Genomic DNA, 14,084 nt, shown 5'->3' with positions numbered 1-14,084 from the left:
TTCATATGTCTACTTTGAAGTTGGCTGCTGGGAATTGAGAACTCATTGAGTCCCCAGGTCAGCCCACATAACTCACAAAGTTCCCCAAGTATGGAGCTGTATATTTCAGCAACAACTAACCACTATTTATAACACTGTTTTTATAGCAAAATTTAATCTATGTTCTTGTTTTGAGAATCCAGGAATGCCTTCCGCTTCCTCCCTGGAACTTTGGGGGAAAGAGCAAGTGGACAGGGGAAAGGTGGGGTGGTAGGATGTGAGGCAGGAAGATGAAGAGGGGGTGAGATAATTTGGAGGACCAGGGCTTTGTTAGCTCTCTCTAGGGCATTTGGTCCCTTATTCTCAAGTGTTCTAGACTGGAGAACAAAGGGCTTTTTGGGCCTTGGGGGTCAGGGTTCATTTGTATGATTAGGTTGATGATGGTTGAGATTTCTAAATATTGGCTTACGCAGGTCATCATAAGTTTGGGTATAGGCTGAACCACCTCAGAATAAAAATCACAAGACAGCACTTTACTTGGCCTCCTCAGGTCATTTAACAAAGGAGAAAGCTAACTTGCAAGAGCAAAGTGTAATTAATGAAGAGAGCAAACAGAGGCTCATTTAGTAACTTCCAAATAAGTTTCTCTGTCTGAGGTGGGGAAAAAAAGGTAGCCTGCAACATAAAGATAAACTGTAGGTATTTAAGTCACAATGCCTTCCGCCAAGAATTGCTCATTACCATCAGATGTTGCACTGGCAGTGGGGCCAGTTAGAACTAATTTTATTATTAGAAGCAATTAGGGAGAAAAGGGGAAGAATTCCATTTGGTTATTTCAAAACAAGTTTCTGTGCATGGCTTAATGAAGGCCTGCAGTGTCAAGATAAAAATGTGTGTTTAACTGAAAACAGCTTTTGCAAATGACTGCTTGTTACCAGCCGGTATCTCCAGGCGGAACAGTCCGAGTAGCTTGGATTTACTTGTGCGCTGTAATATAACAGTTCAGCTGTCTCTGCTTCACAGAAGTGTTAACAGACAGTATGTCCTGGTGGGTAAGCACAGATGTTGTGGAGACAGGCTGTCTTCAATACCTCACTCTGACCTTGGTAACTGAATGAGCTTAGGTGACCTTCTGGAATGTCCTGGCCTTACTCATATATAAAGTGGAAGTCACAGAAGTGTTTATCTCATGGGTTGTTGTAAAATATCAATGTATCCAATACATGTTAGGCATTGTTAGAATGATTAACGATTATATCCAATAATTATTTGGGTGGGGGATTGTTTTTAAAGCAAGGGCTTGCTAGATAGGGGTAACCCTGAGTGCAAGTCAATAATGGATCTATTTACATCCATTTTGAATGGCATTTGCATGTAAAGTATAACACAGAGACGTCTTCGCAGCCATCAAAGTTTTTATCTAAATTCTTTTCAGACAATATTTCAATATTTCTGTAGAATTCACATTTTGAAAAGACCTGATTGCTTTTTAGGTTTGCTAAACAAGTTGTGTACTATTTCTATTGATTTCCCAGCTTTAAGGTAACAGCTGGGACTTTTTATATTTTCCTAAGTCTGAGCTTTTCCCTTATGAATCTCCTGAGCAGCTTACAACTCCTCTGTCATATACATACTGGGGCTAAGAGAAACTGCCATGTATTGAGCTTAGGAGAACATTAAAAAAATCTCAGCTGTCACACAACAAATGGGGAGTTGGGCTGTGGCTTCCTTCTAAATATCCTTTTTGATAGTACTGTGACCCCAGTGAACGAGCCCTCTACTGGTGGTTTCAGACTCTGCCCCGAAGGCCACATACAGTGAGAGTATGTGCTGTCTGTCTTCAGTGATTTGTCAGAGACTTACGTGTTCCTTAAATTCTCAAGGTTACAGATTGATTTTCATCAGATGGCTACGATATTCACTTGGCATATTCACTTGGGAATATGGCATCCTGCTTACCCATTATGTTCTAGTTTTGCAAATCAAGAGCATTTAACTAATGTGCCGTGCTCCATAATATTGGACCCATATGACGAATAAAACTCCTTTCTTGGACCTTACTAAGCAATGACTCCATTATTAAAATCTATTCATTTTGGAGAAGGCTAAACTAACAAAATGCCCTCTACACATTTATGTGTTTTCTCAGCAGTGTATTAACCAACATCATTTTTTTGGCTGCCCTGACTTAATTTATGCTAATTTGAATAATTTTTAAAAAGAGCCTCTTTCACAGAATTTTAGATTTTGCACTGCAGATTATGAGAAAGAAAAAGTTGAAAATATTGGGAAGTACATATGGTGGGATTCTCCCCCAAAGTCTGTGTGTTCTTGTTCAATGTGGATTTTACAAAGATGTCCAAGTTAATATTTATTTTTTCTAACCAAGTTGTCTACTTCTTTGAGTGCTATTTTTTTTTCTTTTAGTGATCACACACATCGTAACATGAGAGAATTTCCTTTTTGAAAGATTCAAAAGAATGTTAAAGAATGGTTTAATCTAAGCTGTTGATGCTCATTCACAATTAGTGTCTATTACAAAATCAAAGCTTAAAGACAGGTTAGATTCTGACCAGAATAAAATATGCAATGCAGGAACTATCTGAGGGAAGATTTTAAAAGGAAGAAGGTAGATATTCATCCTTACCCTGGATCGTTCTTCTAGTTTTGTCATCATAACAACTGTGGCACTCCGTTGTTCCCATATCATTCTCCAAAAGTCCCCAAATGTTTCGGGGAGAGATCCCTGTGTTGCAATATAGGCATTTTGTTTCCTATAGCCATCTATGTAGTTAGCATTCACATAGTCACTTCCTGGGATTCCTGTAAAACAAGGAGTGTTATTCAATGAGGTGAATATGTCACAAGAGGAAACAGCCTGGGACATGCCCTAATGACAATGTTATATTAAGAGGAGTCACACTATATTAAAGTTTGGGTTTTAAACAAGATTAAAAATAGGTCTCATTGGGACCATTACGTTAAAGTAATGCAATGTTTGTATTTATAATGTGAAAAGGTGGACTCCAAAGAAAGAAAAACACAACCGATTGTCCATAGAATGCCTTTTCTCTCACACGCTGTCTGTTTTCTCCATTGCATCAGCAAAATATAGCTTGCAAAGGAGGATAAACAATTATCTGGTCACTTTCCTCACTCATTCTCTTCTTCGTTCCCAGACAAAAACCAACTAAAATAATGCCTGAGCCTGAAAATGCAATATAGGGTGGAACATGTCATAACAGTGAAAAATTCTTTCCAGATTTAGCTAAGAGGGAGCTCATATATAAACTCTTTTAATCCTCACAACAACTCTGTGAAGTTCTGTCATGATCTTCCTTTCACAGAGGTGGAAACCGAGGTGCACAGAGCTTGCTGACGTTGCTGGAGTCTGGTTTAATTATAGGCAGGCAGTCTGCTACATCTGTGTCTTAACCTCTGTAGGGTACTGCTTCTCGTTTAAACCTCAACGGGTTGTTTTATCACATGAATCTCTCCTTGGGTTATGACAACTGCCTCCTAATTGGTTGTCCCGCTTCTGTTTTGTCCTTTGCAGTCTGTTCTCTATCTAGTACGAGAGCAATTTTAAAAAATATATTTCAGACACTGCAATGTCTCTTCTTCAAACCCAGCAATGGCTTCCCCTTATACTTTAAATAAAATCCAAACTCTCAACAATGGCTACAAAACTCTGTACTTCTCCAGACTCATCTTGTCCCACTCACCTCCTCGCTTTCTAAACTCTAGACGCTGGCCTGCTTCTAGATGCTGGCTTTGTTAGAAAACATTGCTAGCTTAGTACCATCCCACATCCTACAACACTCTCTGCCTCGTTCCCATCGGAAAACACTCAGCCTCCATCTCAGCAGGCCTGCCCTTGATACCCTGGGACCTAAGAACCCTCTTGGCAACTCTTTATATGACTTATTACACGTTGAAATTACATATTTAGCTGTTTGTTAACTTGCTTATTGCTTGTTTTATGTGCCTCTAGACCACATCTCTTTTATTCACCTTTGCTATCCCTAGTGACAAAAAGAGCAAATTATGTGCCTCCGTTCCAACATTTAATAAGTAGCAGAGCTGTAATGTAATACAGATATTCTGATTAAAAGTCTAATATTCCTTCAGCACAACACCTTTAAAAGGGGTATAGGGAAGTTTGAGTTTCTTTCAAGAAGAGTGGCTGGAATGATTAAGGAAATCAAAGCTATTCCTTATGAGAAAGGAATATATATTATAACCTGGCAAAAAGATAGGGGTTGGAGATAAGAGCTGCCCATAAGTGTCTGAAGAGAGCTTGAGGTTTACTATGTTGAGACCCAAGTCTTTCAGTTCTGAAGGATGTAACTACAGAGAGATGAATTTCATCTCCAGCATAATAAAAGTCAGAATCAGAAAGGGGATAGATTTCCTCCAGAGGTAATGAGTTGCCTATCCCTGAAGGGGAACAAACACTTTACAGGGAGGTAGCAATAGAACCTGTACATGGTCCCTTCTTACTTTGGGAAAATATTAGTCTTGGATTTATTAAAAAAAAAAAAAAAAGAATATTTTCTTTATAATGGAACATATGTTCCCAAGCTAAGATTACTCTATTTCACTGATTGCCACTTGCAATTACTTTGACTGCTTTTCTGATTCCAGTTGTAAAACTGATCCTCTCAAGAAAAAGTAATGAAAGTCAGATGGAAGCTGCTGGGCTCCAAGATGAACACATGGATATGGAATACCACCAGCATTAGTGAAAAGCCTTTTGAGCAAAAACTGAAATGCACGGTTGGTTGTAACATTATTCATCTATTATAGCTACTCAAGAAGCAGTTGGGGTTCTGGCAGCCCTTTGTTGATAAAGATCCTATTCCTCCCTGACACCAAATTACTGTAGATTCAAAGGACAGTTTAAATAAAGTCCTCAGGTTACAACCACTGGGGAAGCACGCACATCTACATGTCCACAGGATTTGGTTCTGAGCCACCAATGAGTCTATTTTATAATACAGGAAAAGCCCACTTTAAATAATTTAATTTAGCAGTTAACATTAAAGAATTGATAGAAAGAATTCTGGCTAAGGGCCTCACTCCGCTACCAAAATACAGAAAACTTTTTTCCAAGAAAACTCAAAAATGGAGAAATCTGGTTTAATGAGTCAGAAAATGCATCAGCTGGGCACTATGCCATTTTTCCCTCATCAAGGATGGTAACAAATGTGTCTGAACAATGCATCTGAGGACAGAGGAGGTGGGCGTGAGACTCACATCTAAAGGAGGGGAATCAGACCTATCCTATATTCTGGCATAAATTTTAATCAGTTATTATGTAATGGTTTTTTGACATATTGCTCAAGTTTGAACAATAAGTCGTTATATTTTAGGGGGAATAGGTTGATACCGAATAATGGTTGCATTTTCCAGGGATAAAAATACAAAAATTCTGCCTGAAAGCTATTAGGCACCTGGGATCCATACTGTATCACCAAATACTTTAAGAATTTGGGACTTGATATTCTGGAAAGAAGAGAATTGAAAACAATAATTCAATACATAGGAGAGCTCATTGTTAGGCTGAAATTTATATCCTGAAAATAATGTGAGGCTCCTCTTCTATTTTGACACTTGTCTGTAAGGAGGTAGTACCTGGAATAAAAGCCTCCTGGCAAATCCCTTTACACACTCTGGCAAAAAGACACTTCCAGTAAGTTCTCTCATATGTCTTTTGCAATGTGGAGATGTGAGAGATGGCTGTGTTCTCTAGAAGCTCTAAGGCCTAATGTGTCCTATATTCATACAACCCAACATAACAAGCTGTGTAGAAAGAGGAATGAGAAAAGATCTGAGAAATGGTGGTGGCTTGCCCTTCTAAAAAATATTAACCCCATATTGGAATCTAAAATTAAAGAGCAGTGTATTTCAGGTAGATGAGACCTCAACTTTCAATGCGATATATTTAGAACAATTTTTCAATCAACCCCAATGGAAAAAAAAAAAAATACTATGCTGGCTTTCCACTAATGCAACACTAATCAGCATGCACTACTGATCCAAGAGAAGCGTGTGAGAATTAATTGAATTCTTCTGGGGCTATGATGAATAGAAATCTAAGTTAAAATGCAGAACTGAAAGAATATAGGATTACTAGAAATTAGCTGATTGCTTTTATTTCTTGGAGTCAAGGAGACTTTTGTCCAAAACTATGGTAATGGTGCCTTGCCTTTTTTTTTTTTTTTTTTTTTGAGGGGCAGGAGTTATTAAAATAACAAGATCATAAAAAAGATGTCTGAAGCTCATCATAGGCAAAATCTTAGGATTGGCCCTGCTGTAGGATTGTCTCTTGGACAGTTGGTCTTAATGTCATTGTCCAAAAAGAACAGCTTAGATCTAAAACTTGCTCTTCCTAGGCATCCCTGGCTTTACTTCATTTATAAAAGTAAGTTTTCATGATTTCCTAGGTATTGTTTCATGTGTATTCTCCAATTAATAAGTCATGTAAACAGTTCCGACACCAATAATAATTGTTTATCATTCTAATCTTATAAGTGAGAATGCTGAGGCTAGATCTTGACTTTATATTGTACCCCACAATATTCCCCATTCCTGTGTTATAGTCTATTTCATCAGATAATGGACTGTTATTTCTTGTGGTGCTTAAAATTATTACTTACATGCTTTATACTGGGTCTTTGTGTTTTGGGCAAACTAAGAGCTATAAAACTCAAGCCTTTAACAGATATTGTGATGAGGTGAATGATTGGTAGAACTGTGCTTCTGTGCTCTTCATGCACAGCAAGCCATAGCCAACAGCTATTCAAACAGGGATGGGTCAGGTTTAGGCTTTCATTTTATTCACTGGGAATTGCCAGTTATAGCTTTCAGTGGAAAAATTAGCCTGGACATGAACTTTGGGCTCCCCTGTTTTTCTGTCTGAAAAACTTTGAGAATTTATCATGAGTTCAACATGCAGGGGTAATGCCATTTTTCTTCATTTAAGCATGGGATTAACACTTTAGGGCTTAAGAATAATGTTCCCCTGTGTGTTTGAATATTAACAAAAGGAGAGGAATCCTCGGAAAGATAAAGCTACTAGGTTTGAAAGAATATTCGTGATGAATAATTAACTCATACTGAGAAATGCTTTAAGACCTCGAAAGCATGTTGAAATGTCAAAGAATACACTGTCTGAGCTGTTTTGTCATGACTGGGTTAAAATAAGTTTTTATTTCCCCTTGTTAATTTTATGAGAACTAATTGGGTCATGTGGGTCCAGTTAAAAAAAATAAACAACTTGCTTTGCATTAGCTTTTTCAGGTCAGCAGATAATTTGATTTGAAAAGATTTCTCTTGTCAAGAGGTGTTTATAATTATAAAAATTTAATAATGAAGGCCTTACGCTCTGATGTTAAGTGAAAAAAGCAGGACCCAAAATAGTACATGAATTATTTTATTGATGTGAAATTAAGTAATCGTAAGGGGTAAGTGTGTACTTTTGTGTCACTCCACACTGGAGGGTAAATCATATGTGCCTCTTGGAACAATACAAAGCACATGCTAAGGCTTTAGAGAAATTGACCAGGAAACCAGAACTCCAGTCTAGGGCAGCATGCTGGTAGGTTGCTCTTTGACATTTGGGCAGTCCGTTCAACTTGTCCAGACCTCTGATTGCTTATCTGCTAAACAATGTGTGTTGGACAAATTGATTCCCTCAAGTCCCTTTGAGTTCTAAAATAAGATGTCTCTCTGTGGTATTCTTAACCTTCTTGGATTCAGAAATCTCTGTGAAGTTATTTTAAGATAAATAGAGGCTTTGTGGCTCTCAGATTAGGTAGGAACATGCTCTGATGATCGTTCAAGCTGATTCCTATTGCTTCTACCTCTGATGAGATGCTGAGATGAGATTTTTTTGGTGTGATTGATACTTCAAACCTTGATTAGAACCTGGTGGGGTAAAAAATAAACAAATTCAAAAACAAGAGGAGGGGGTAGGACTAGGCTAGTACGCAGTCTATTCAGAAAAAGCAGCTTTCCTTGAATTGTGGAGGCGAGAATGAGTAAGAGGCAGCATTAGAGGGAAGGCAGAATGCCATCCAGGGCTCCAGAAGACAAACTACTACAGCATTACAGAGCTGGAGATAGACCTCCAGCTCACTGGCTGACTCTGTTCCACCTTGCAGTGTGGCATCAAAACTCCAGCACTTTTGTTTCCTTTCACTCTGCAAACCCTTTGTAAAGCTTGTGTCAAAAAGAAATTGTTTTCTTGGTAAGCCAGTTTATTCCCTGTTGTAAGATGGAAGTACGCAGGATCCACTAGAGCACAAAAGCTATCTTTTATTTAGTAAATAGCATCTCCACCACTTCAATACACAAATAAAAGGAAAAACTCCAACAACAACGAATTGCCAGTTAAGACCTAGATTGTAATTTTTACAACTCACAATGCAGAAAAAATTGTTTACTTTGTTTGCTGACACTGGCAAAACTAGAGAACAGAAAATAGAAAGATGAAATCCAATAATAACCTACTGGTAAATTTATTTGATTTCAAGGGACACAGGCCTTCTTTCTCCTTCACTTCCACCATGGCAGCCACCCACAGCTGCATCAGAACTAGCAAAACAAAGGGTTCTCTTCGCAACATACCAGAAAAAACAAACGCTTCTTGCAAAGGCACAGTGTATTATCAGCCGAGGTCCCCCCGGATGTGACTGCAGTTTGGCAAATGACCCTCCATGTTTCTACCGTATGCAGGACGATCTTTTTTAGAAGCGTGTGTTGCTCTGTGGGCACTGCAGCTCATCACCACAATGAGTTAGTGGAATGGATACCTTTCAAAGAGTATGTGAACCCAGCCTCCACCCTCTCAATGTTCTACGTCCTCCGTTCTCTGGTTTTCTATTCCTCAGCACTGCTGAGGAGGCTGGGTTATGAGAGTGGCTACAGAGAAGGATGTGGGCGATTGGCTTGTCTTCGAATGCATTCTAAGATTAGCTACACGTGTTGGGGACTTATCAGCACTTGTGACAGAGGGAACTGATTTCTGGTTAGGGGGCACTTTGCCCTGAAATATAAAGCAGACTTTGGGCCACTGAAGCATGCCTGTTCAGCCAAGTCACAGAGTTTTGGTCTACTTAGCTTATGTTAATAAGGATGCAATTATTGTAGGGCTTTATTCAGCAATGAAGTAGTCAAAATGAAATGCAGAGTATGACGACAGGAGCTCTGTCTGTAGGAAACTCTCAGAGCCCCAGTCCCCTCATATATATATCTTAAACTACGAGCAGCACTTTCATAACCTCCTTACCCAAAACCCCTGTGAGAGTCAAATGAGTCAATGCATTTGAAATCTCTAAAATAGCAGTGGATACTAGTTATTCTCATGATCGACGTGATAAACAGAAATGAAATAAGCCTAGTCATTCTTAAATACTCTACCGACAAAAAGTAATTCCAAATCTGGAAGACCCCTTCCTGATTCCTATATTAAAAAAAATTAACGGAGAGGACAAAAATAATTATTTTTTAACTTCCCAACCATGTACTACCTGCGCCTATATTCTAAAAACAGAGCCATTCCGCAGATGACTTAGGTTTCTCTGCAGCATCAGAGTAATGAAGTGTGGATTCATTAGCACAATCTGCATAGATGTACAATACAAATGAAAAGAAAATCCCAATAACTGAACTAAAGAAAATGGAGATAAAAAGAAACTCATAGAGCTTTCTGAGTCCCTCTTTGATTAGCTTCCTGGGAACAAGAGTAAAGGAAAAAACCAACACAACTAGCCATCCCTTAAAAATGCTTTTTCTCTTTTCTAGGTAAGAAGCACCACAGGTGCAGGCTGAGGTAGGAGCTGGGGAATAACAGATCCCCACACCACTTGCTCTGCTGCATGCAGGAGAGAGATGCCATTTAAATAGAGAGTGGCATGGACATATATATACTACCAAATGTAAAATAGATAGCTAGTGGGAAGCAGCTGCATAGCACAGGGAGATGGTGCTTTGTGACCACCTAGAGGGGTGGGATAGGGAGGGTGGGAGGGAGGGAGACGCAAGAGGGAGGAGATATGGGGATATATGTATACGTATAGCTGATTCACTTTGTTATACAGCAGAAATTAACTCACCATTGTAAAGCAATTATACTCCAATAAAGATGTTAAAAAAAAAAAAAGAATTAATTTGAAAACTGAAAGACTGAAAATGTTAGAGAAATTGAGCTAACCCAGTGCTTGATGTTCTGAACAATGTGAGAAAAATGAACTCAACCAATAATGGGATGAGATTTAGCCTTGTTTTTTGTTTTTTTTTAAGATGAGCCATGTATTCTAACCAACTTCCTTCGGTAGTTTAAATAGAATTTCAAGAGCAAAATAAAACAAACACCAGGTGCCCACAGATTAGTCATTAGTGTCTGGGACTGGGGGAGAGGGGAAAGAGAAAGAGAGAGAATGAGAGAGAGAATGAACCAAGAGGGAGGAAAAGGAATCATACTTATTGAGTCAATGTGGGAAATATCATGACAGCTATTCTTTACTGAGGAAAACAATTTTAATTCTTTAATGTTAGTGCTTCATATGGAACATTTATATTCACTATAATATAATTAAACGCTTATTAGAAAATGTTGGCTAGATGGTATTAACTGATTTTCCTGTGTTTGTTTTTGTTTGTTTTTACTTATTGAAAATATATCTGGTTATTAGATATGGCCTGTTAAAAAAAAAAAAAAGATAACTCACAGCATGGATAAGATGTGAAACTGGAGAATGTTACCATGTGCTGACCGCTGTTTTAAACAAATCGGTAGAGATTTACCTTTGAACATTATACAGAAGAAGCTAAGACAGGACTTAAGCGTAGAGCACAAGTGTGGTGGCAGATGGCAAACCGATAGTACAGGGGAATATCAGTAGTTTCTTCTCTTTACTTTTTAAATTTAGATTTATCTTAGGGGCAGTGATTCTGTGAGCTGCTTCCTCATTTTAAAGGTGCTAAATTGCGCATCTCACAGATAATGAAGTTGTTGTAACATCATCTATATTATTTACAGTTGGAGTTGTCTTGAGTTGCTCCTATTATATAAATCAAACAGCAGATGATACATTTTGGATTTCCATTTAAAAGAACACATTCTTCCTCTTGTTGAAATTTGTAATGCTATTATAGGTCTCGTTTCCATGTATCAAGCACCAATATTTTCTTTTGCTTCACAGAGTGCTGCAAGTATATGCAGCTTTCTCATTTGGATATTATTAATTTTTCCATAGATCATATACAAAAGAAATTCCATCTGTGGATAAAAGGATCTATCAATAGTAGTAATAAAATTCATAACAGCAATGATAACTTTAATAGTTCCCAATATTTATTAGGTATTTTCTTTGTGCCAAACATTCATCTAAAGGCTTTACATGTATTAATTCATTAAATCCTCCTAATAATTCTAGGAAGTAGGTATTACTATTAATTCTGTTGCACAGATGAGGAAACCAAGGCACAGTAACTTGTCCAAATAATCTCTTCAGAAGCAAGATGATTTAATAGGAAAGTAGTTCTTGAAAAATACACAGGCCCTTGTAGGAAGGTACCTCTTCATTATAGAGATGAAGTGAATAAACATATTTATGGTTTGAAGCTAAATATATTCCCCCAAAACTAGAAAAAAATAAAACAAACCCATATTTTACTAAGCTGCCTTTATCAGATTAACAAGCACTGGTGTTAAAAAATGCATATGGCATGAAGCGCTTTACTCTTTGTCATTTCTAACTCTTTTAGATAAAACCATTTAAACCTGGTGCAGTAGGAGAGACACATACCAGCCAATAATTCTATTTGAGTAAACCCTCTGGATTAAATGCGTGGGTTTTTTTTTTTCCCTCAAAAGAGTAATCTCTTAATGTCCAAGATTTAATATTTATCTATGATCCCTGGATTTAGAATCAACCTTCAGAATTTTCGGAATAGCAGGAAGGATCTTATACATTCTCATTTTAGGAAGAACCAGAACAAAAGACACTAAGTCAGGGGCCCCTAAACTGGAGAATGGGCTTGCAAAGAGATTGTGTGTCTGTGAACTCTATGATATTAGTGTACAGATAAAGTGTGTAGGTGCCTTTTCTTTGCAAGTGGGATTTAAAATGTTCATCAGATTCTCAAAAGGAACCAGCTCCCCCCAAAGGGTTAACTGAACTAAGTTACATGCCCAAGGTCACATAGCTGCTAAAACTGGGATTTAGTTACTGTCTTCTTATTTCATATTCTTCCTAAGATACCTCAAAAAGTAATATTAAACAAATAAAAAAATCCACCTGAAAGCCACTTATATATCGCTTATTCTTTGGAAAAATTCACTTTGACAGAAGTCTAAGAACACAGTTGAAGACCTCTGGCTCTAAGATTTCTATCATAAGTGTTTCACAATGTATATTTCAAAATTCCTAGACAGTCATCCCAGCCAAAAAGGCAGTTTTTGAATTAGGTTGATATGTATAGGCTCGGCCATTATGATTCAAAGGTGGCTACAGTCTTAAGTGACCTATTGGAAAGAAGAGGCTTCTTGAGTCCAACTGACTCATATGTTAAAATTTTGGCTCTGCCAGTAACTAGCTAATGATTATAAACAAGTTACTTGACTTTTTAAAGTTTAACAGTTTCCTTGTCTATTAAATTGGATGATAACAACTAGCTTTTGAGGTTGTTCTGAACACTATAAATAACAACTATACATGATTTTATACTCTGTATATAAAATCTATGACATGATGCCCAACACATGGTAAATACCAAGACAGTCATGTCTATCATAACGTCTTGTCTTTGTTGTCGAATTTAAAAGGAGGGTTTTAAATTTTGCTCTATATTTAGGCCTGGCCAACGATTTTAAAAAATTCCATGTCAACATGACTTTTAAAGTGAAATGTTAATTATAATCCTACTAATAGAAATATAGTACTGGCAGCAGTGAAGAGTAATTCTATTTTACAAAAAAAACAAAACAAAACTTTTTTTATATAGGACTGTAATAGTTAGATTGAATTTTTGATAGTTACAAGGCAGTACAATTAATAATCTACCACTAATTGATATTCCTGAGTTTATAAGAAGTTGAAGATACATAAAAAGATATTTGAGCTAAGTAGATCACCTGTGAGGGACAGATGTAACATTCTGCAATTGTAGGACTCTGATGCATTTGGGTCACTGATGATTCCCCCTTTTGTGTCACTGCCTCAGAAAAGTTAGGCCATAAAGAGGGAAATGAAATATTTAATATGAAGTTTGTGTTAGCCATGATACCAAATGATAAAATGGACTTTTTAGGTAAAAAGGCAAGGCTGGGTGTTCGGATCCATGCTAAGCTACTTAGTTACAGTCACATCCTGTATCAGTAGGAAAGCAGTGTGAGTGATGTGGGCCTATGGAAGCCTGGATTGAGGAATCAGAAGAGCTCAATTCTAATTTAAGCTATATTAATTGTTCACCTTTTACACTGAGAGAGTCAGGGCTGATTCTCTGTTTGAGCTCCAGTGAGTACAGTAAATAAGCTCCAGTGAGTACAGTAAATAAGATAGTTGATATGAAAACTACATAGAGCTGACTCTTAGAGAACTCAAAAGTAAAAGATATTAGCACTGGGGAAATTGATACTCAGAAAAGTCAAGGTTACATAACTACTTAGTGACAGAGCTGTGACCCAAACTTGCTTTTCATCTTTTGGTTTGTCCATTTCTCTTTTCGTACTTTAATAAAAGTATACTTTCTGGACAACTTTGGCATCTATAAGATTAAGCATATTATTTTATATTATTTTATTCACATATAAATATTAGTTTCCATTTAGTCTTCTTTGACAATATTTATCTTAAATCATTAAAATAAATCCCATCATCTCTTTTTTTCAGGAATTACTATTTTCTCTTAAGAACTGCTTAAACATGTTGGGATCCCAACAGTAACTGCATTGGTCAAAAATTCAATTGTATTTTCATACTGCTTACTCTCTAATTCAACAATTGTGAGCATTTTGTAATTAGGACTCTCTTGAATTTATTCTGCATTTTCCCCAGCATACATAAAATAATTGTAATTCGGAAACACGTCATGAA

The 14,084-nt window shown here is 37.2% G+C and overlaps 1 protein-coding gene across 10 annotated transcripts in view; it reads right to left on the bottom strand.

Moving 5' to 3' along the window:
• Positions 1 to 14,084, bottom strand: part of PTPRD (protein tyrosine phosphatase receptor type D) — a 526,430-nt gene that overhangs the window by 57,039 nt on the left and 455,307 nt on the right. For all 10 annotated transcript variants that reach the window (XM_059924740.1, XM_059924745.1, XM_059924742.1 and 7 more), the window contains one exon: positions 2,627 to 2,802. In XM_059924740.1, coding sequence (XP_059780723.1) covers positions 2,627 to 2,802 — 176 coding nt within the window. The remainder of the gene's footprint in view (positions 1 to 2,626; positions 2,803 to 14,084) is intronic.

This window comes from Balaenoptera ricei, chromosome 6, assembly GCF_028023285.1.
Source record: "Balaenoptera ricei isolate mBalRic1 chromosome 6, mBalRic1.hap2, whole genome shotgun sequence".
Lineage (NCBI taxonomy): Eukaryota > Metazoa > Chordata > Mammalia > Artiodactyla > Balaenopteridae > Balaenoptera > Balaenoptera ricei.
This window is presented reverse-complemented; position numbering and strand designations above follow the sequence as displayed.